The sequence below is a fragment of the Exophiala viscosa genome (assembly GCF_022695815.1).
Source record: "Exophiala viscosa unplaced genomic scaffold EDD37scaffold_1, whole genome shotgun sequence".
Lineage (NCBI taxonomy): Eukaryota > Fungi > Ascomycota > Eurotiomycetes > Chaetothyriales > Herpotrichiellaceae > Exophiala > Exophiala viscosa.
Window position 1 is genome coordinate 649,911 of NW_026944353.1, and position 19,975 is coordinate 669,885.

At 51.0% G+C, this 19,975-nt stretch overlaps 10 protein-coding genes across 10 annotated transcripts; 6 read left to right on the forward strand and 4 right to left on the reverse strand.

The window, feature by feature from the left end:
* Positions 1–759: 759 nt before the first annotated feature.
* Positions 760–2,163, forward strand: EDD37DRAFT_614747 (succinyl-CoA ligase subunit alpha, mitochondrial). The gene is made up of 5 exons (XM_062815553.1): positions 760–1,094; positions 1,151–1,228; positions 1,280–1,367; positions 1,418–1,508; positions 1,557–2,163. Exons 1-5 carry the CDS (start codon positions 861–863, stop codon positions 2,062–2,064), a joined length of 999 nt encoding a protein of 332 aa, XP_062674471.1. The 5' UTR covers positions 760–860; the 3' UTR covers positions 2,065–2,163.
* Positions 2,164–3,071, reverse strand: EDD37DRAFT_614752 (uncharacterized protein). Its single transcript, XM_062815554.1, has 4 exons — positions 2,715–3,071; positions 2,606–2,663; positions 2,404–2,496; positions 2,164–2,356 (listed from the first exon to the last, which is right to left on the reverse strand). Exons 1-4 carry the CDS (start codon positions 2,750–2,752, stop codon positions 2,279–2,281), a joined length of 267 nt encoding a protein of 88 aa, XP_062674472.1. The 5' UTR covers positions 2,753–3,071; the 3' UTR covers positions 2,164–2,278.
* A 70-nt stretch (positions 3,072–3,141) lies between these two features.
* EDD37DRAFT_614755 (major facilitator superfamily domain-containing protein) lies at positions 3,142–5,781 on the forward strand. Its single transcript, XM_062815555.1, has 2 exons — positions 3,142–3,969; positions 4,019–5,781. The coding sequence occupies exons 1-2, from the start codon at positions 3,390–3,392 to the stop codon at positions 5,473–5,475; spliced, it is 2,037 nt and encodes a 678-aa protein (XP_062674473.1). The 5' UTR covers positions 3,142–3,389; the 3' UTR covers positions 5,476–5,781.
* On the forward strand, positions 5,782–8,080 carry EDD37DRAFT_614756 (beta-glucosidase). The gene is made up of 4 exons (XM_062815556.1): positions 5,782–6,209; positions 6,259–6,920; positions 6,973–7,558; positions 7,607–8,080. The coding sequence occupies exons 1-4, from the start codon at positions 6,142–6,144 to the stop codon at positions 7,743–7,745; spliced, it is 1,455 nt and encodes a 484-aa protein (XP_062674474.1). The 5' UTR covers positions 5,782–6,141; the 3' UTR covers positions 7,746–8,080.
* An 82-nt stretch (positions 8,081–8,162) lies between these two features.
* EDD37DRAFT_644380 (RmlC-like cupin domain-containing protein) lies at positions 8,163–9,014 on the forward strand (the record flags this gene model as incomplete). Its single annotated transcript, XM_062817506.1, has 5 exons — positions 8,163–8,275; positions 8,322–8,363; positions 8,480–8,504; positions 8,596–8,853; positions 8,922–9,014. The coding sequence occupies 5 exons, from the start codon at positions 8,163–8,165 to the stop codon at positions 9,012–9,014; spliced, it is 531 nt and encodes a 176-aa protein (XP_062674475.1).
* A 271-nt stretch (positions 9,015–9,285) lies between these two features.
* EDD37DRAFT_13505 (acetyl-CoA acyltransferase) lies at positions 9,286–10,967 on the reverse strand. The gene is made up of 3 exons (XM_062809475.1): positions 10,671–10,967; positions 9,610–10,621; positions 9,286–9,548 (listed from the first exon to the last, which is right to left on the reverse strand). The coding sequence occupies exons 1-3, from the start codon at positions 10,779–10,781 to the stop codon at positions 9,406–9,408; spliced, it is 1,266 nt and encodes a 421-aa protein (XP_062674476.1). The 5' UTR covers positions 10,782–10,967; the 3' UTR covers positions 9,286–9,405.
* Positions 10,968–11,569: 602 nt separating this feature from the next.
* On the forward strand, positions 11,570–13,957 carry EDD37DRAFT_13582 (fatty-acyl-CoA synthase). Its single transcript, XM_062809483.1, has one exon. The coding sequence runs from the start codon at positions 11,857–11,859 to the stop codon at positions 13,795–13,797; it is 1,941 nt and encodes a 646-aa protein (XP_062674477.1). The 5' UTR covers positions 11,570–11,856; the 3' UTR covers positions 13,798–13,957.
* Positions 13,958–16,481, reverse strand: EDD37DRAFT_13673 (uncharacterized protein). Its single transcript, XM_062809500.1, has one exon. It carries the CDS (start codon positions 16,014–16,016, stop codon positions 14,118–14,120), a length of 1,899 nt encoding a protein of 632 aa, XP_062674478.1. The 5' UTR covers positions 16,017–16,481; the 3' UTR covers positions 13,958–14,117.
* Positions 16,482–16,556: 75 nt separating this feature from the next.
* On the reverse strand, positions 16,557–17,654 carry EDD37DRAFT_603515 (RAVE subunit 2/Rogdi; the record flags this gene model as incomplete). The annotated part of the gene is made up of 3 exons (XM_062814655.1): positions 16,557–17,288; positions 17,343–17,528; positions 17,589–17,654. The coding sequence occupies 3 exons, from the start codon at positions 17,652–17,654 to the stop codon at positions 16,557–16,559; spliced, it is 984 nt and encodes a 327-aa protein (XP_062674479.1).
* An 826-nt stretch (positions 17,655–18,480) lies between these two features.
* On the forward strand, positions 18,481–19,356 carry EDD37DRAFT_603516 (SUR7/PalI family-domain-containing protein; the record flags this gene model as incomplete). The annotated part of the gene is made up of 3 exons (XM_062814656.1): positions 18,481–18,490; positions 18,547–19,045; positions 19,101–19,356. 3 exons carry the CDS (start codon positions 18,481–18,483, stop codon positions 19,354–19,356), a joined length of 765 nt encoding a protein of 254 aa, XP_062674480.1.
* Positions 19,357–19,975: the final 619 nt, after the last annotated feature.

Sequence of the window (19,975 nt, forward strand, 5' to 3'; positions counted from 1 at the left end):
CATTTGAGAACACGAGATAGATATCCTTTTATTCAAGTACTTCCTGCGCTTGAAGTACCAGCTTAGAAATGCGGTGACATCAACACCGGTCAACGAAGGCAGTCGTGCAGCTTTCAGGCCTCCTACCCAGAGCACCTGAGAGATCCAAGTGTCGTATCATAAGGCTCAACAAGACATCAAAGTCTCAGCCGAGACTGATAGAACCCGTGCTTGTTGGTTCTGGTCCAGAATGCGGGTGGATGATTGCCACCACGCATTTGTCAGTCAATCCCGTCCCAGATTCGGAGAGCATATCGATTTGGGGAAGGTGTACGCCAAACTCTGGACCGATGTGGTAAATAGCCGCCATGGTTATGATACCGAACTGGTACGAGTAGTTCTCGGACTGTACATCCTTGAAACGAAATGAAACCTACCTCTGAATCTACTCGACTCTGCAATGGCCCACGAGTGCAATGAAGAGACGCGACAAGACTTGGACGGAAAAAGAGCCGCGCAATACTCCTTTCGAGCTCGAGCAAGACAAACAACGGCGGACATGATGCATAAAACAAGATGTCAGGTGCATGGTAAGATTTTGTCAAAAGCAGAACAGGGAAATTCGAAATGTAAGAAGCAGCCGTTCATGTTAGAAGGTCGAGTCAAAATGATGCAAGTGCGGCCATCTAAAGCAGCATTAGATTTCAGCCAGAAACGTGTCAGTTGATTTAAGCAGCAGCACCTCGGTCTGGGTCGCATTTTCGGCCCAGCTCCTGGTCCGCCTGCGAGCTCACTTTTAGGTCTCGATTGACACTCTGCTACTCAATCGTCGAAACGAGTGTAATTTTGGCCCCGGTATACGTCCCTAAGCCTTCGCAGCCATGCAGGCTTTCAAGACGGGTGCCTCCTCGGCGGTGCGCCAGGCTTCCAAATCGACTAGAGGCTATGCGAGTGTCTCCTCTGCAACTCCCTATCAGCAGACCGTTAGCAACTTGAGAATCAACTCGGATACGAAAGTCCTCTTTCAGGGATTTACTGGCAAGCAAGGTACATTCCATGCTACGCAAGCAATCGAATATGGCACCAAAGTTGTCGGCGGCACGAATCCAAAGAAGGTACTTGCAACTCTCGACAGACTCAATCGGTGCATTAGTACTGATTTTACTGTCAGGCCGGCTCAAAACATCTCGACCTCCCTGTGTTCAAAAATGTGTCTGAAGGTGTGAAAGAGACGGGTGCTAACGCCAGTGTGAGTGCCTCGGTGTAAGATTCTGTAGGAAGGGAACACTGATTGTGAAAGGTCATCTTCGTCCCTCCTCCATTGGCCGCTGCCGGTATTATCGAAGCTGTCGAGGCAGAGATTCCTTTGGTCGTTTGCATCACAGAAGGTTTGAATCACTTCAAGAGACGCTTATACTCTATCTGATGAGTCGCCTAGGCATTCCTCAACACGATATGGTTAGGGTAACCAACATGCTAAAAACCCAGAGCAAGACACGTCTTGTCGGACCCAACTGCCCAGGGATTATGTAAGTCTACAGCAGATCCGTGGGTGGCATTATGCTGATCGCTGGCAGCGCCCCTGGCCAATGCAAGATTGGTATTATGCCCGGGTTCATTCACAAACGAGGACGCATTGGCATCGTGTCAAGATCAGGAACTTTGACATACGAGGCGGTCAACCAAACAACACAAGTTGGTCTGGGACAATCATTGGTCGTCGGTATCGGAGGTGACCCCTTTAGCGGAACCAACTTCATCGACTGCTTGAAAGTATTCATGGAAGATGACGAGACGGAAGGAATCATCATGATTGGCGAGATTGGAGGCAGCGCTGAAGAGGATGCCGCCGAGTTTTTGAAGAGCGAGAACAAGAAGAACAAGCCTGCAGTCAGCTTTATCGCTGGCATCAGTGCACCTCCCGGACGACGAATGGGTCACGCTGGTGCCATCATCAGCGGTGGAAAGGGTGGTGCTGATTCGAAGATTGCGGCTCTGGAAGCAGCTGGTGTGATTGTGGAGAGAAGCCCTGCGGCATTGGGCAAGGCTCTGCATCACCAGTTCGTCAGCCGGGATCTCATTTGAGCGTCGTGTGGGTTAGATCTTTCAAGCGCAAGTGGATGGTCATGTTTGCAGGAAGTGCTTGTTGTAGTTTTGATACCCGAATGGGCACACTTGATAACATGGTGCATGTCGTGCTTCGATGTTCTCATAACGGACTCCATTGAGCAAGCCTGATTCTTCCCAAACGCCAACACTATGACTCAAAATATTGTAATCGCTCTTGATGCATCATCTATCATTGTAGGGATATTGCCCCTCTTCGACTCGCTCGTACATGCAGCCACGCTTGGAAACCGCAGAATACCAGGAAACCCTGAGTGCGTTAGTCTTTGCATTCCAATCGATCGAAAGCGCACTCACTGCATAGACAGCTACACTGATAAAGACAGCTGTGGCGACTGCAGTATGATCCTCAGGATCTTCTTCCAGTCCCATCATCATGTGGTGATCTCTCTGTATAGCCAATACTCATCAGTACAACAACGGCCAAGAGGTGATCGTGATACCCCGAGAGTGATATTCTCAGAGGAGAGGATGGACATGGGATGCGACGGGGTCATACCGCAAAGAGGCTGCCTATGACCGATAGGATGACGATGGCGAAGCATGATATAACAGTGCTATCAGATTATTAGCAGCAGATTCAAGTCTTCGAATCCCCGAATACCGACCATGTCCACGCATTGAGAGCGGATACAACTGGCTTCATATTGTCGGATGCTCTCTAGATGAGCTGTGTGGTGATGGCGGAAAGGTAATGGGGTCGTCAAGCTCGTTCGCCTGCAATGAGCTCGGGGTCAGGCTGCAGGACTGACCCAAATGTCCAATGTGCTGGCTCTCGGAGAATTGAAGCTGCAGGTCCTTTTGAATGGAATGAGGCGACAGTTGGTGCCTGATGTTCGAAACGTGTGAGAGTTTGTATCGTTGGAGGCCTTGGAGAATGAAGTTGCTTTGTCCTGCAGCAGTTTGCGCAGGTCAAAGGGCCACGAGGCGGTGTTGACCAATGAGAATTCAACTGGGCAAGACCCATGACATCGCCTGACCAGGTCACAACTTCATTCCAACCACTGTCCAGCTTTCATTCCTCTTACTTTTCCTCCCTCTTCCGCTGCTGATCCCGTCGAACTCACATCGACCTCTCAGCAACCATTTGCGCATAACTCGCACTTCTTCCATACTTCACCTTATACCAGCCATGTCATAATACGCCCGCACACCACTTTGAGGCGGTCTCCCTGTTCAACACCACCATCGTCATTGCGTCACATCTATAAACCTTCTTGGGAGAATTTTCCTTGAGCGAACCAAAGTGAGAGCCGTCGGGTTTTCCGACCTCAAAGCTCCTCATGTCGCATAGAAATCAGAATTCAGCCAGCGATGAGCGTTCGCCGCTCATCAAATCGGTCAACATACAGGACAATGGCCCTCAGCAACGAGCCCGGCTATTGTCCGACAATGACTCTGCCGACGACGAGAGCCCTGACCGAGAAGACAGCCTCGCCGAGTCTGTGTTGGAGGACAAAAGCTGGTTTTACATGATTCTACTGACCATCTGCATCGGTGGACTTCAGATCGTGTGGTCTGTCGAACTTTCCAATGGCTCACCTTACTTGTTGTCGCTTGGCATGAGCAAAGCCCTCCTCGCTGCTGTATGGCTTGCAGGTCCATTGACGGGAGCTTTGGTGCAGCCCTATATCGGCATTCGGAGCGATCGATGTCGTGTTTCTTGGGGAAGACGGAAGCCATTCATGGTTGCAGGCACTCTTGGAGTCATTGTCACATCCATGATTCTAGCCTATGCCCGAGACATTGTACGGGTCATCGGACGTAAGGATGTTGATGCGCCATATGGCGGAGGCTACCGGATTGGCACGATCGTCTTGGCCACAGTCATGATGTGGTGTCTTGACTTCTCTATTAATACCGGTATGTGTCATGAGCACTACCATACATCCTTGAGCTGACACAATTACAGTACAAGCAGCCATTCGAGCCTTCATTGTGGATAATGCCCCATCTCATCAGCAAGAGTCTGCCAATGCATGGGCCTCTCGAATGACGGGCGTCGGCAATGTGCTTGGATATGTTTTCGGCTATCTCAACCTCCCAAAGTACTTCCACTTCCTCGGCAATTCTCAATTCAAGGTTCTGGTCGTCATTGCGTCCTTCTTTCTCACTATAACTGTCTTGACCAGTCTTCTGACCATCAAAGAACGAAACCCCCAGCTTGACCCTCCATCGAACACCGACTTTGAGAACGGAGGATTTGTGGCCTTTTTCAAGCAAGTCTTCAACTCGATCAAGCATTTACCACCCCAGACACGCAAAGTCTGCGAGATCCAGTTCTTCCATTGGATAGGCTGGTTCCCATTCCTCTTCTACATCACCACCTACATTGGTCAGCTCTACGTTGATCCACGTCTCCACCCAGGCATACCTGACAGTGAGGTTGACCAGCTCTGGGCCCAAGCAACTCGAGTAGGGACGTTTGCCCTCCTGATCTATGCCATAACTGCATTCGCCTCCAACATCGTTCTTCCGTTCCTTGTGCAGCCAACATACCAGAACGAACCCGACGAGGACGAGAGCGATGACGAAGATGACGCGCCGCGATGGCATCAACCGATCACTCCTACTACTCCTGTTGGCACTCGAACACCATATCGAGAGAACGCCTCCTCCGAGAACGGACCTCGCAGACCTGGGCATCGCAGAGCGTACAGTCAACCGATCACGCCGATCTCTCCTGTTGGAGCCACCAGATATCAAGAATACTTCTCTTATGTACCCGAGTCTAGCAGGCCGCTAGCCAGCAGATCACAAAGTAACATATCCGTCAAATCATTCGGACGTCCAGATGGAGTTGCTGCTGCGAACGATCCCACTCTGCAAGAGAACCCGACCGGCGTCAAAGCGTGGCTTACCAATTTCACAATCTCGATCCCGGGACTCACATTACGACGAGCGTGGCTGCTCTCCCAGATTTTGTTCGCCTTGTGTACCTTTAGTACGTTCTTCATCAAAACTCCCACCGCTGCCACTATAATGACAGCCTTGGTGGGAGTATCTTGGTCATTGACACTTTGGGCTCCTTTCGCCTTGATCTCAGCAGAGATATCAAAACGTGACGAGATTCGTCGCAAGAAGCAAAGACAGCGACGAAGAGATGGAGAGGACGATGATAAGGAAGATGAAGAGGATGATCAAGCAGGTATCATTCTTGGCCTTCATAACGTTGCTATCAGTGCTCCACAGATCATAGCGACCCTGATCAGCAGTGCTGTGTTCAAGGGGCTGCAGAAGCCACGCAATGTGCCAGGGGATACCAGTGTTGGATGGACACTGAGAATTGGTGGAGTTGCGACTTTGATCTCCGCCTTCATAACTTGGAGGATGAAAGAGCCTAGTGAGGAGGAAGAACCAGATCCGTAAGATGCATGGTCGGCAAATGCATGTCAGACAGATCCAGCGCGTGCAGGTTGTGCTTTTCTGGGTGCTATCACGGCATTGGCTTCGTTGCGCAGGAGTATCGGTGGGATAGAAGTCTGAACAATTAGTACAAGGAGGACAGGAACCTGCGGCTCTACTGGAGGAGTAAGAGACACGAAAAGTGGCAACATGCATCGTCCATTGTGATAGAGGCGCCGAGGTGTAGCCGTTTCAGGGTCTCGGCCTCTTACCATGCCTTCATATTTTAGGTAGTAATATAGCCTGTTAGGCTCATCTTCGGCGTCTCCAACCACAGATCCAGAGCGGCAGATGTTCCTGGACACGATCTCCGCAACCAATCCGGCAGAATTCCCTAGGATAGTCTTCTTCCGCCAGAGAACAACCTTCAGGGTGGCATGTCTCCAGCCGGAATGGAAATGTGGTACAAGTATCCAGAGCCATGGCCTTTCTGGACCTCTTTCTGGTTGACTGCCCTTGATAGATCTTGTCGACGCACGGGGCACGGTAACGGTGACGAAAGGTCCTCACTCATCCACTTTTGATTGATCTACAACAGTACTTTCTATCTATATCACTATAAACCTTCGTGATACTGGACAGCAACAAGTCATATGTGTGCGATAGAGCTGCTATAGATATCATCAAGTCATGGTCAAGGACGTCGCTCCCAAGGCGGGATTGCCCGCTGACTTCCTTTGGGGCTTTGCGACTGCAGCGTAAGTGCTTCCTGTTGCAGTCCTATCCACAAAGTTGACCATCATGCAGGTACCAGATTGAAGGTGGTGCTACAGCAGATGGCCGAAGACCCTCGATTTGGGACACCTTCTGCAAGATTCCCGGCAAGATCGCGGACGGCAGTTCCGGGGACGTCGCCTGTGACTCGTACCATCGGATGGCCCAGGACATCGACTTGCTGAATAAGACCGGCGCCAAAGCCTATCGATTCTCCATCTCGTGGTCTCGCGTCATTCCGCTAGGAGGCCGCAAAGATACTGTCAACAAAGCCGGTCTGCAGCACTACGTCAAGTTCGTGGACGACCTCCTCGAAGCCGGCATCGTGCCTATGGTCACTCTCTTCCACTGGGATCTACCGGACGAGCTGTACAAGAGGTACGGCGGGTTCATGAACAAGGACGAGTTTGTCGCCGACTTTGCCAATTATGCTCGCGTCATGTTCGAGGCTCTACCGAAAGTCAAGCACTGGATCACGTTTAACGAACCGTTCTGCAGTGCCGTCTTGGGATATAGTGTCGGCCAATTTGCGCCGGGACACACAAGCAACCGCAACAAGAGCCCCATCGGAGACAGTAGCACGGAACCGTGGATCGTGGGACATAATATCCTGATCGCACACGCCACGGCCGTCAAGATCTACCGCGAAGAATTCAAGCCGAACAATGGAGGCGAGATTGGAATCACTTTGAATGGTAAGTGGCCATTGTTCATTCCTCTGGCTTTGTCTGACGTGTTGGTGCGTAGGTGACTGGGTTGAACCATGGGACCCGAACGACGGACAAGATCGTATAGCATGTGAGCGCAAGCTCGAGTTCTCCATATGTTGGTTCGGCGACCCAGTGTACTTTGGGAAGTACCCGGACTCGATGGTCAAGCAACTTGGAGACCGCCTACCCAAATTCACCGAAGAGGAGAGTGCATTGGTGAAAGGCTCGAATGATTTCTATGGCATGAACCACTATTGCGCCAACTACATCCGCCACCGCAACGGACCGGCTGATCCGAATGATTTCGCGGGCAATGTGGACATCTTGCTGGAAGACAAATCTGGCAAGAGCATCGGTCCAATAACCCAAAGTCCGTGGCTGAGACCGCACGCTCCAGGCTTCAGGAAGTTGATGAAGTGGTTGAGTGATCGGTATGGGCGGCCGAAGATTTATGTGACTGAGAATGGCACCAGTGTTAAAGGCGAGAATGACTTGCCGAAAGAAGAGATTCTCGAGGACGAGTTTCGGGTCGAGTATTTCCGGACGTACGTTCAGGCCATGGCCGAGGCGGTGGCAGAGGATGGTTGTGATTGTCGTGGATATATGGCTTGGAGTCTTATGGAGTGGGTTTTCTGCGTTCGATAAGTGGATGATATGCTAACGATCGATAGTAATTTCGAATGGGCCGAGGGATATGAGACGAGATTTGGTGTCACGTATGTCGACTATGAGAATGGCCAGCACCGGTATCCGAAGAAGAGTGCTTTGGAGTTGAAGAACATTTTCGATCAATATATTGGGAAGGTTTAGATGTTGGAATTTACTGATGCAGTGTTGTGTGGCCATATGGGATAGTATCTGGTGGCATAAGAAATGAATGGCTTGGTTTGGAACATAGCCTGTCTTGGATAGACCCTGTGAGGAAGGTGTCAGGCACATACACTATAGGAATAGACAGCTATTCTACACCTTTGACCTCTCACTCACAGCGGCAAATGAGCTGGAAACATGTTGTTCGGTTCCGCTGGTCGAGAAAGTAGCCGGTTCAAGGATCTGGGGATCCCGGGGTTATCGGCGAGGCTTCGCTCCGTCTGGACGTAGGTTCGGGCCACCCATGACCTCTAAGAAACCTTCGAAAGACATATGTATACATATATTCTAGGAGCCATGCCCGTGGACGAGAATTAAGACTCACACGACATACAGTCTACTCTTCGACGAGCAATAATGGAAACACCAACCGTCCCCATCAACTTTGTGCCAGCCACAGGCGGTGAGACTTTCAAACTTGGGACCATCACCATCCGCATCATGGAGGACGGATCAAGGACAGATAATCGGTACATCCCCTGACAGCTTGGTGGTCACCGTCTGACACGCAGAAAGGATAGGCAGCGCCGAGTTCACCGTGCCACCTCACACATCTGGGTAAGTCCACAAGAAATCAAACCGAGCTGCTCACGGCGCCGAAGCATCTGGCTTCATCGGTATCCGCGCCGAGTACCCTAGGTATAGGGTGCCATTTGTGCTGACAGGCAGGACAGCCCGCCACCTCACTGGCATGAAATGGTATGTCGACTTTCAAGTCAAGTCACAGAGTCGACATGAGATTCTCCGAAGGGCGATTGGTAGTGGGTGTCAAGCACTAACGGCTGACAAGCATGACGAAACTTTTCTCGTAACGCAAGGCACCCTGCGCTTCCACGCGCTCAACGGCCAGACCGTCGATGCCGCAACAGGAGACTACGTGACGGTTCCCACGCGATCTCCTCACACATTCAGCAATCCTTACGACCAGGAGGCCAAGTTCTTCAACACATACACCCCGGCTTTCTATATCAATTACTTCAAGTTGTTGGCGACGATGAGTGAGGCTGGCAAACCAATGAGTCCGGAGGCGAATAAGAGGGCTATGGCGGTGAGTCTTTGCCCTTGGAGGGACGCAAATTGGGTATGTATGGCATGGGCTGACCACGTTCGGAGTAGTATTTTGCCACGATTGGTGTGGCGGATGATGAGATGCTGGTGGACAGGGAGCAGTTCTATGGGAAAGGCAGTGCGAAGGCGGAGAAGAAGTGAGAAGGAGAATCAAACGGCATGAAATGAGATAGGTGCAGAACAAGCATCGGGTTACCGTGAATGGGCTTAGTATGGACGATTGACCGTCTAAAGGTGTCAATAGGGCTGATGGTCTCTTGGACCTGATAGACTGAGATATCAACACGAGCATCTTGCCTCAACGGCGTGAAGAGCTGTCGGACATGCTTCATCAATGCTGAGAAAATCGATGTGATACTGGTGAGGCTGTCGAAGGCTGTCGAAGGCAGATCGAAGGCAGATCGATTGTCGCAAGTTCTCGCAATATGCTTGTCCCAGATCAACCTGCGTTGACCCTTGGCGAGAGCCAGATCCGACGACGGTACGCCCGGAGCTCGTCACAAGCTCACAGTTATCCATTTTGCTGAATTGACTATTGCTCTGACACAAAAATGCCGGCCATGCCCATCCCAGTACCGACACACATACTTGTAAGCGCAACCTTGGCCTTTCTCCGCTTCAACTCAGACAAGACGGTAACAACCTGTCGTGTACCAGTGCAGCCCAACGGATGACCTGAATATCAAAAATTAGCACTGACCCGGAACACCAAACCTGAGGGGACATGTTGACTCACCAATAGCAATAGCACCACCCCGTACATTGACCTTTTCGACATCCAAGCCCAACTTCTCCACACAGTAAACGTACATGGAAGCAAAAGCCTCGTTGATCTCAAAAAGGTCGATATCCTCCTTTTCCAAACCAGCGAGCTTCAGGACTTTGGGGATCGCCAACGACGGTCCAATGCCCATGATGCGCGGCTCGAGACCGACGACAGTGCTCTTAACATACTTGGCGACAATGGGCTGACCGAGCGCCTCGGCCGTGCTGCGCTTCATCATCAACACCGCCGCCGCACCGTCAGTGACTTGGCTGGCGTTTCCGCCGGTGGTAGTCGGGCCCCATTGAGGGAATGCTGAGCGGATCTTTTGCAGTCCTTCGAACGTGGTTCCAGGTCTGATGCCCTCATCCTTGTCGACGGTAATAGTCTTGGTTTCTTTAGTTTTAGGATCGGTCCAGTGCGTCGTGACGGGCGTGATCTCGTCGGCTGTCCAGCCCTCCTTTTGAGCGTGTTCGGCACGATTATGCGACATCTCGGCGTACTTGTCTTGTGCTTGGCGGGAGATGTTGAAGTCGCGCGCCACGTTCTCGGACGTCCAGCCCATGGGCTGGATGTTGTCCTTTGCAATGGGATGATTCATGACCTCGTCGCTAATTTTAGGTGGGGCATCGGCATTGCTTGACATGCTTTCACATCCGACGGCGATACCGACTTCGATGGAGCCTGTCGCGATTTGTCCTGCTACTGTTTGGATAGACAACAACCCGGACGAGCAGAATCGGCTGACTACATTGGCGGAGGTGGAGACTGGGAAACCAGCGGCCAGAACGGCACTCCGAGCGGCGAAACCTGGGGCTGGTTGAAGGACGTTGCCGATGCAGACGTCGTCGACGACATTGGGCTCGATGCCGGATTTGTCTTTGATGGCTTTTAGAACGTGGATCATGAGCTCGTCGGTGAGTGTGTCTTTGAAGCCGCCTTTACGGGCTTTTGTGAGTGCTGTGCGTGTGGCGCATGTTATCACCTTAGGTCACTGGTCAGATAAGGCTGAATTTGATGGTGAGCATACGTACAATGTCATCGGGGTTCTTTTCGAGGATTTTCTTGAGACCTGGAGATACAGTTGTGGTGGCGCTGGAGTGGAGGTGGCCAGCAACGTTTTGCAGTCTTTCTTGAGCACTCATTTTGAGAGATGTTTCTAATATGTACAGATGGAAGGAAGCGAATGCAAGGCTTGGATCAGATATATGTGTATGTCTCGTGAAAGCCTTTTGATAAGTGATATTTGTTCAGTGATACAGAAAATGTCTTAATGTGGTAAGGTAATGCTGGATGTTGAAGGACGTGCAAGATGCCTCGGCACATTTCAACTTCTGATCGTCAGCTTCAACTGCCGGGTCCTCCATCCGCTTCGCCGCACTGAGGGCTAGTGAGGCCACCACAGAAACTCTGGGCATTGACCTCCAATGCAGCCGATGTGTTCCCGGGTCACCCATCAGTGTTGCGGAACATGAAACCGGGGCAAGTCAAGGCTTCACCAGCGTCTGTCTGGATCTTCCTGGAGCCCCTATCCCAAGCCCCACCTCCACAACTTCCTCCCGCAAGAATCTTCGGCAGGGCGTTGGTAAGCCTTTCAAGGCCTTCAACAAGCCACTTGGATCTGTGTCTTCATGGGAGAGCATTTGATTCATATTGAACTTCAGCACTCTCGATAACACGTATCCCAAGGACGACTATATTTCTGATTGAAGACTCACCACCATTCAGATTTCGTGGGGTTGTGGACAAGCTCTGACAGCCTAGCCTTTTCTTCCGCTACATCCCCGGACCGTGAACTTGGTCTTCTGGACTAAGCATCTTTCAGTACGGCTCTACGTAGCATACCACGTCAGCACTTTCACAGGACTACGCCCGTACACAGCGTACGTAGCTAGCTGCATACAATCTGGGTATTACTTCGCCAAGATAGCTGTCAGCAACTCGACACAAAGTGTTGTCGCATTGAGGGAGCTCATCCATTGAGTGCCGAAATCTTACAGTACCGAGGCGTGACAAAAACACGGCAACTGAACACGGAGTCGGCATATCGTGTTTCCAGATATTCACCGCGGCATCACAGCTTGTCGATCCAATTTATCCAAAACAACCAACACTGTTCTTGTATACATCAGATTCCGCTCTGCTGCCAAAAACCATTTGATCCTGGAATCGATCATTGCTACCATCAAGGTAGTGTACCAGTCCTGAAAGGTCGCCAAAATGACTACCGTCGCCGCCTCCACGGCAGCAGCAGCAAGCTTGCTCCTGTATGCAAACCTCTCCCTTGGAATATCAAAAGACCTGAAACAATATCGTCTCGATGCCTCTTGGACCAAACGCTTCCCTCAATTCCTAGCCAAACTTGGGGCCGACTCACCACATTTATACCGAATGCTCGAGCAAGCCGACCCCAACGCCGACGCACTATGGTTCGAAGGCCGTACATGGAACTACCGCGCCATGAAGCAGCAAGTCGACGAACTAGCAGTCGGCCTTCTCGACCTCGGTGTCCAAAACGGAGACATCGTAGCCGTCTTCATGATCAACTCGCCCGAAATGGTCTTCACAGTCTACGCCCTGACAAAACTCGGCGCCGCCCCAGCCCTGATCAACAATGCCCTCCGAGACGAAACACTCCTCCACTGTGTCAGACTCCCAGCATCCTCTCTCATCCTGACAACACCTGATCTCGCCACGCACGCCGCATCAGCAGCAAAGTCTCTCAGCGACAGCATCAAGACGGTCCGTCTGAACGTGGGCTCCTTCCGACCAACAACCACCACCCCTCTGTCCTTAGACCAAGACATCATTGACTTCCCATTCCCCGACCCATCACGCACATCCAGCCTCCCTCCAACACCACCCAAAACCCTCGCCTCAACAGCAGCCCTAATCTACACGTCCGGCACAACAGGCAAACCCAAAGCATGCAGCGTCAAAAACGCCTTAGTCTGCGTCGTTTCCAACACCACCTCTGTCGACGCCGCCAACCCCAAGAAATACCTCAACCCGCTTCGCACGTACTCATGCATGCCCGTCTTCCACGGCACAACATTCTTCACCGGCCTATGCTACTCCACAGCTCAATCCGGGTGTTTCTGCGTGGGCCGCAAATTCTCCGCCCGCAATTTCTGGAAAGAAGTCTCTGAATGCCGCGCCACCAGAGTCCTCTATGTCGGCGAACTAGTGCGCTTCATCCTCGCGACTTCACCAGGCCAGTACGATCGAGCACACAATGTCCTGGTGGCAGCGGGCAACGGTCTACAAAAGGACGTCTGGGTCGATTTCCAACGTCGTTTCAACGTCAAGGAGATCCGCGAGTTTTATAGGTCCACCGAAGGTCTTGTGAAGTTCGACAATATTCACTATCGGGGCCGTCCGGGGGCAGGAAGGGTAGGATATATGGGCGTGTTGCGCAAGCAGGTCTTTGATAAAGGGTCGCAGGCTATTGTGCGGTTTGACTACGATACTGAGAATCCTGTGAGAGATGCGGAAACAGGTTTCTGTGTGGTCGCGGCGAGAGGGGAGCCTGGGGAAGCGATTGCCAAGATCCGGGATATGGCGACGTATACGAATTATCATGGGAACGTGGAGGCGACGGAGAATAAGCTACTGAGGGATGTCTTTGAGAAGGGCGATGTATGGCAGCGTAGTGGCGATTTATTGGTGCAGGAAAGTAATGGGTGGGTGAAGTTTGTGGATCGCATTGGCGATACGTACCGCTGGATGGGCGAGAATGTGTCTGCTGGTGAGGTGAGAGGTTTCATTTCTGAGTTACCCGGCGTCAAGGATGCGGTTGTAGTGGGGAGAAGGCTGGAGAAGTATGATGGCCAGGCGGGAACGGCGTTGATCGTGCTTGATGCTGCAGATGAGAAGCAAGGATCTGGTATGACTGAGGTGGTGTTTATGGGACGCTTGTTCAAGGAGCTTAGGGGCAAGGGCGTGCCGAGGTATGCGGTGCCCAGGCTGGTGATGGTGCGGGATGAGTTGGTCGATGTGGGAGATACATTCAAGCATGCTAAGAATGTGGTTAAGAATATCGATTGGGCTGGTGGTGATGGGCTGGGAAGGAAGTATTATCTTGATTTGCAGGAGGAGAGGTATAAGAGGTTGGATCCCGAAAGTTGGTCGAGCATTGAGCAGGGGAGAGCGAAGTTGTAACTTCACAGTAGTAACTTGCAGCGCAATAAATAAATCGCAAGGAGGGGAAAAGGAATGTCATCAAAGAAATCATTATTCTCTGTTTGGACCTCTCAAATTGAGCACGGCTTGCAGGGCTGTTTAGATTGATCTACGCTCTTCGTATAACATCCCATTGACATGCCTCACACATGCATCCTGATATGCTTCTTGCATCCTTCGATAACGCCTGCAAAAACTTTTCCCTTTTCCCTTTTCCATGTCTTCCTTGTGACAACAGATCACGCGCCGGTAACACCATACTTTTAGTAGACCCCAATCAAGTACCCGCTATCTTACATTCATGTACAAGAATCGTCCAAACGCCACGTCCGATTCGTCGTTGACCTGCTGCGGCTCTGACTCTGACTCTGGCTTCTGCTCCTTGCACTGCCTCGATCAGGTCGGATCCATTCGACCATCATACGGCCATCGCCCTTCACGCCGTCAACTGAAGAAGTCGCCATGACCGATCGCGTACCGTCTGAGTAACGTTCCTGTGGACCGTTCACGGAGGTGGTAAAACTGCTTTGCCTCGATGCGTTCAATTTCGGACGACCAGCGGCTGAAAATAAAGTGTGAGTGGTGCGACTTGACACAGTTGATGCAATTGTCGACGTCCTCCCAGCAACAGTGTCAACGTCCGACACCGAAGAAGTTGTCCACTGGTCAGCACCATTCGCGCTTCTCTCACTGATGGCATGAGTACGGCCTCTATCTCGGATCGAGTCATTTTCGTGATGGATGCCCACTGTTGCAGGACCCCAACGTTCTGTATATCCTTTCCAGATCGACTTCACCTCGCGGTCGCGTCGTTGTACCACATCGTCGAGTTGGTGTTCCATAAGGATAATCGATTGAATCGTCTCCGGAGATACATCTGACAATGACGGACTCGTATCGCTTCGTAAAAAATCTGGTGCACGTGAAGCCTTTGCATCCATATCATCCTGCAACAAGTTCAACTGTAAGAACAGATTGTCTAATCTGGTCGTATACTTTTCCAGTACCGCGGATTCAGCCTTCCTTCGCTCTGATAGATCACAATTGCAGCATGAACCGTCGATGATGTATATGCTGGGTATGGACTTTTGGGGGCTTTCCAGAAGACTGCGTAGATGAAACGGTGGGTATGCCAGGAGATCATCACTATATTGCACCAGAGTCGGTTGCACATTAAGTGGCCTGGATAGCGGAGGAGAAGTGTGTTCACAGGTTGTGTAATGATAGGTGTGGCCATACGCAATTTCAGGTTCAGGTAGATCAGGTTTGTTAATTGGTTGTGTCCCGGTGTCTCTGCTGGTGTCAATGACAGGTTGGTCTCGTCTCGTGTAAGTGGATGTAGAGAACGAGCTATTTCGGCGACGTGACTTGATATACATCGGTTGTACAGGAGCAATAATGTTTGCTGTTCGGTCGGAGGATGGTGATCTGTCGTCGAGTTGGGGTCTTGCGGAAGATGACCGTCGTCGCGACTTGGATTCACTAAGAAGTATTCCTGCAAGTTTCTGCTCCTTTAGCGGACTTCTGAGTGCTGGTTCTGTGTGCCGCGGCTGCCCAAGCTTCGGTCCTTGCCAGAGGCTCGCAGCGTTGCGTGGATTCTGATGTGTAGTCACTGACTCTTGAATAGTGTGAACTGGGGATTCGGCGTTCGGAGGGCTTTTCCAGCTGCTCGGCGGATATTGAGCTTTATCGGGTGATCTCGAGCGGATTGAACTGGCCCTCGAAACACTGTGGTCAACAGCAATATCTCGACTAGCCGGGACAGTGATAGAACGCTGGACACTTGGCCGTTCTTGCTCCTTCCGAGTTGGATCTCTTCCAACAGCGCTGTCATCTCGTAGCCTCGACCCTGGATGTCGAGACTGGCCTGATTGTAGCCGAGAATGGGAACGAGAGATGGTTACTGTGGACTTTGGCTTTACGTGATCCGGCGTTGCTTCGAGTCCTTTCTCTGGAACATCGTTCTGCTTTCCCTCTGTGCTGACTGGATGCGAAATCTTAGGACCACCTATTGTGAAGCGACGTTTATGGCGAAGAGGTTGTGCCGGCACATGTGAAGCCGATTTCGGATTGGTATCATGGACCATCGTAGGAGTTGCTGGCAGGACTTCGATCACTTTAGGGTGTGATTCGACGTTGTTTTTACTTTGGACTTTTACGGATAAGAAGAGGTCCGCGTCTCCCAATAGTCGAGCCATTGTAGGGATGATATGCAATGCGAATATGTTGTGTTACAAGACGTTCCCGAATTGCGGGCAAGGTAGTCGAGCAGTCCACTTCATGTGCAGCAACAAAGGAATTCAGGGAAGAAATCCTTTGTATTGTCGACCTTGATGCACCCATTGTTTGTCGTCTTTGTCAATCAGAAAACATGCAGCAAGTGGCCATCATTGTCGTTGGAAACAATGTCATCTTTTTAGACTCAAGATAATGACATTTCGGTATCCTGACACCTTCAAACGCGTGCAAGGGTTGGCGTGAATCAGGGATGTGAGGTGTGGGCAAAAACTATGTTTTGGCGAGATTAGACCGAATTGGCGAAGCCCAAATTGGAAAAGCCCCAAGCGCCAAAGTTTGGCAGAGTTCAGAGTCAGGCATCTCGGATCACGTGGTGTCCCCGGTTCTTCGCTTTCGTCTCAGGGCAACGAACTGTAGTTAACCCCACCATGGCGGGACCGTGGGGAGGGAAACACTGGTGGCAGTCAAGCCGACAAGAGTCTGAGGTGAGAGTGTAGATATCAATCCTCTTCGACGCTTCCCGTCAAGATGATTCTGAGATTCATACGCCATCGGGCCACCTCATGTTCTAGGGCACTGAGCTTGGCTGCAATACTCATCAAGCTTGGGTCACCACTTTCGACCCGTACCTTTTCACGGACAATGACGTCCTGTTTACCACGCCATTCAAAGATCTCGCCCATCTCATCATGATTGGGCGGCTTTGGTCCGAGGCCTAGTAGTTTGCCTCTCAAGTTGAAACCAGACAGAGAGAATGAGTTGTCGGGAACAGAGCTTGGTGTACCACCGGGAGATGTTGGAGTCAATGTCCTGATGGTGAGGACGAGGTTGGCGTCCTGGATTGTAAAATGTAAGCTGAGACGATCACCGAGGGGCGGTTGGAAGACGCTCTCATCGGCGCTGTTTGTCCACCATTCCGCACCAGGGATTGAACCAAACTCCGCTCCCGTTACAGGCCCTCTCAAATATGCCTTTGCATCGCGAAGATGGTCATGAAGAAGTTTCATTTGGCCTTCCATGAAGGATGAATCGGTGGATTGACCGGTCCATCTGGAGACGTCGATGATATCAAGAGAATCATTGATGAGTGACTTGACGGATTGCAACTGAGGGAGGAGGATATCGGATGATGACGAGGATGAAGAATGAAATATCAATCGCGTGGACGGCGTAGATGTTGTGGTGCCTCTAGGAGTATTTGGCGGAAGGGTGAGAAGACGCAGGTGAACATCCTTGCAGGGCAGTCAGTATCGTAGAACAGGCACCCGAGCCTTGTGTCACCTCACCCCCTTGACCAGCTTGGTGCCGACTCTTGTAACAAAGCCTTTAACACTCTCGGATCGTAAAGACGACAGCACCAAGGTCGAGCCGGGTTCTTTAGCCGCCAGTAAGGCTGCACATTCTTCCAGACCCTCTTTCAAAGGGCCCAACGAGTGTTGGAGTGATTTCAATAGCCACTGAAGCTCGAGCTTCTATTGTCCCAAGCGTCAATACAATGCGACACGGGATGTTTGTGTCAGGTGCAATCCTACCAGAGACTCTTCCTCGGCCTTGCGCAACTCATCTGGAGGTATGGGAGGGTATACCCATGTCGACATGGCAGGAGTACCATGGACTCGGACGGCAAAGAGATGGTTGATTCAAGGATAATCGGGATATATGATGTATTACCGTTGTTATGTGTATATCGATGGACGATTTGACGGGTGCCAGTGTCGGATCATCCGCCACAATTCAATTTTCTGGTGTTGCAAAATAAACTTGAAGCTATTGTATGGTTAGTTTCGGCAGCTAGTCTACTCTGGGATTAGTTGTTCCTCATTTCCTGATTGTCAGGTGAATTGCTCTGAAGTTCTCCGAATTGGCAATTGTTGTATGACGTGTATGGCGGTTCTGCTTCAAGCTCTTTCTCCTGCGCTCTGCGCTTGTTGCTCTCCCGTCTGTTGATTTTTCCACATCACACACCCACGGTACACAACTCCTAGAGGTACCACCAGTCCACAGTCCACAGTCCCCAGTCCAACTGGCCCTGTCCAGCTGGCGTCAAACTTCCCCCTTCACTAATTGGACCTTTCTCGCATCTTCTTGTCATCTCATCTTGATCCCGTCGCCCGCTCCACCAAGCGTCAACACTCTTCCTCTTTGTTCCTAGCAACCTTGTGGAGCAGTGGCTGATGACCCAAAGGTGACCTCATCCAAGACATCACAAGCCTTGTTACCACTACTCGTACAAGAAGCCACTCTCTCTGCCAACAACCCACATTCGCACCTGGCACCTTTCTTGCGCTTCGACACACCTTCTCCCGGATCTCGCCTACTGCGACACCTTCGACCTCCTCGGCCTTTCGATCTTTGATATACTTCCAACAGCAACCCTTGCGGCCCTCACAACATCCTCTCACCGTTCGCTCACCTTCGCGCATCATGGCTGGTCGTAAGTAAACAACCGTCAAGAGCTAGGTCCGGCAGTCACTAACACTCCTTTTGCAGGCTCAGTTTTCCCTCTCGTTTCCATGATCCTGGTGGCAGGTGCCCTGGTCTTCATGTTCTTCATCATCTTTGGCGGCGTCTTCAATCATTCACCCGTCAACAAATTCTACTTACTCGAGGCGAGCACAAGTAAGATTACTGGTGCCCCTACGACCTCACGATGGGGATATTGGAATGTCTGCGGCGTGCAGAACGGACTCACTGTCTGTAATAAAGCCAAATCATTTTCCAAGATCCATCCGGCATTCCCACTGGATCCTGCGTCGCACCGGAATTTCGACACTACCACCGGTGTCCCATCAGACTTCATCAAACATCACTCCTTCTACTACTACATGACCCGCTTCATGTTCGCGTTCATGCTCATTGCGCTCTTCTTCAGCGGTATGGCGCTCTTGACTGGAGTTCTTGCCCTGTGCACCAGAATCGGCAGCTTCATGAGCGGACTGATGACCATGATCGCGGCGTTCTTCCAGTGCGCCAACGCGACTCTGATGACGTGAGTATTCTCGGCGATTCGTTCTAGGTTGATCAATTGACTAACACGTGTATAGTGCTGCTTACGTCAAGGGTCGCAACAACTTCCGCCAGAATGGCCAAACCGCGCAGATTGGCAAGTACGCTTTCGGCTTTGAGTGGGCTGCTTTCGCCTGCCTCTTCATCTCGATGATCCTCTTCTGCGTTGGCGGTGCCGCCGGACGAGATAAGGGCGCTTCTTCAGGCCGCCGCTTCGGAGGTCGACGAAACAAGAGCACAAGGAGCACGAAGAGCCGTGGTAGCTTCGTCCATGACAAAGAGTACGGATCGTGAGACCGGGTCACAACACTTGGAGTTAATACGTTGAGAGCATTGAAAGAGATGTGAAATCAACCGTGACATTTGTACAGACCTTTTTGGCCTGCTATCAACCAGTTTTATAACGATTCTTCTATGGAGTTTGGGCAAAGGTCGTCAGGACAATATTCGTCTTCATGTTGATGACATGTCCCGGAAAAGACTATTACATGTAGTGTATACTCTAATGTTTTTTACTGCAATATAATGTTATATCCTTGTATTGTCTATGGATGTAGTATCTGTCATATGAGGACCCGCACATGATCGTACACCTTTTTCCTATTGCTGACTATACATGGTATCTCGGACTGACTTGCAAACTTTGTCCTTCTGGTGGACGGGCAACCGTCACCACCAGCAAAGTCTAATAATAATTGGACCTGAATGATTCCATATTCTATATCGACCACAGTCTACACCGCACGACTCTCCCAATATCATCCATCGACTTCCTTCACAACAAGGCACTTTCGATATTGTATTGCAGCCCTCGGGATGTGCTGATCTATGCTTCAAGCTCGAAGCTGTCCGACCGAGGGTTTTGTGCTTCTCTTGGTAAGACTATGCCGGATGTAAAAGGGGTATGACTTAC

Excerpts from the sequence above, each read along its gene's own strand:
- EDD37DRAFT_614747 (XM_062815553.1), top strand. The coding sequence starts at position 861 with ATGCAGGCTTTCAAGACGGGTGCCTCCTCGGCGGTGCGCCAGGCTTCC. Across the intron at positions 1,368-1,417 it reads GGTCGTTTGCATCACAGAAG|GCATTCCTCAACACGATATG; the intron begins GTTTGAATCACT and ends TGAGTCGCCTAG. Across the intron at positions 1,509-1,556 it reads CCCAACTGCCCAGGGATTAT|CGCCCCTGGCCAATGCAAGA; the intron begins GTAAGTCTACAG and ends GATCGCTGGCAG.
- EDD37DRAFT_614752 (XM_062815554.1), bottom strand. The coding sequence starts at position 2,752 with ATGAAGCCAGTTGTATCCGCTCTCAATGCGTGGACATG. Across the intron at positions 2,664-2,714 it reads GCTCTCAATGCGTGGACATG|CACTGTTATATCATGCTTCG; the intron begins GTCGGTATTCGG and ends ATAATCTGATAG. Across the intron at positions 2,497-2,605 it reads TCATAGGCAGCCTCTTTGCG|AGAGATCACCACATGATGAT; the intron begins GTATGACCCCGT and ends TTGGCTATACAG.
- EDD37DRAFT_614755 (XM_062815555.1), top strand. The coding sequence starts at position 3,390 with ATGTCGCATAGAAATCAGAATTCAGCCAGCGATGAGCGTTCGCCGCTC. Across the intron at positions 3,970-4,018 it reads TGACTTCTCTATTAATACCG|TACAAGCAGCCATTCGAGCC; the intron begins GTATGTGTCATG and ends ACACAATTACAG.
- EDD37DRAFT_614756 (XM_062815556.1), top strand. The coding sequence starts at position 6,142 with ATGGTCAAGGACGTCGCTCCCAAGGCGGGATTGCCCGCTGACTTCCTT. Across the intron at positions 6,921-6,972 it reads GATTGGAATCACTTTGAATG|GTGACTGGGTTGAACCATGG; the intron begins GTAAGTGGCCAT and ends GTTGGTGCGTAG. Across the intron at positions 7,559-7,606 it reads ATGGCTTGGAGTCTTATGGA|TAATTTCGAATGGGCCGAGG; the intron begins GTGGGTTTTCTG and ends AACGATCGATAG.
- EDD37DRAFT_13505 (XM_062809475.1), bottom strand. The coding sequence starts at position 10,781 with ATGAGTGCTCAAGAAAGACTGCAAAACGTTGCTGGCCACCTCCACTCC. Across the intron at positions 10,622-10,670 it reads AAAAGAACCCCGATGACATT|GTGATAACATGCGCCACACG; the intron begins GTACGTATGCTC and ends CAGTGACCTAAG. Across the intron at positions 9,549-9,609 it reads GGGTGGTGCTATTGCTATTG|GTCATCCGTTGGGCTGCACT; the intron begins GTGAGTCAACAT and ends TTTGATATTCAG.
- EDD37DRAFT_13582 (XM_062809483.1), top strand. The coding sequence starts at position 11,857 with ATGACTACCGTCGCCGCCTCCACGGCAGCAGCAGCAAGCTTGCTCCTG.
- EDD37DRAFT_13673 (XM_062809500.1), bottom strand. The coding sequence starts at position 16,016 with ATGGCTCGACTATTGGGAGACGCGGACCTCTTCTTATCCGTAAAAGTC.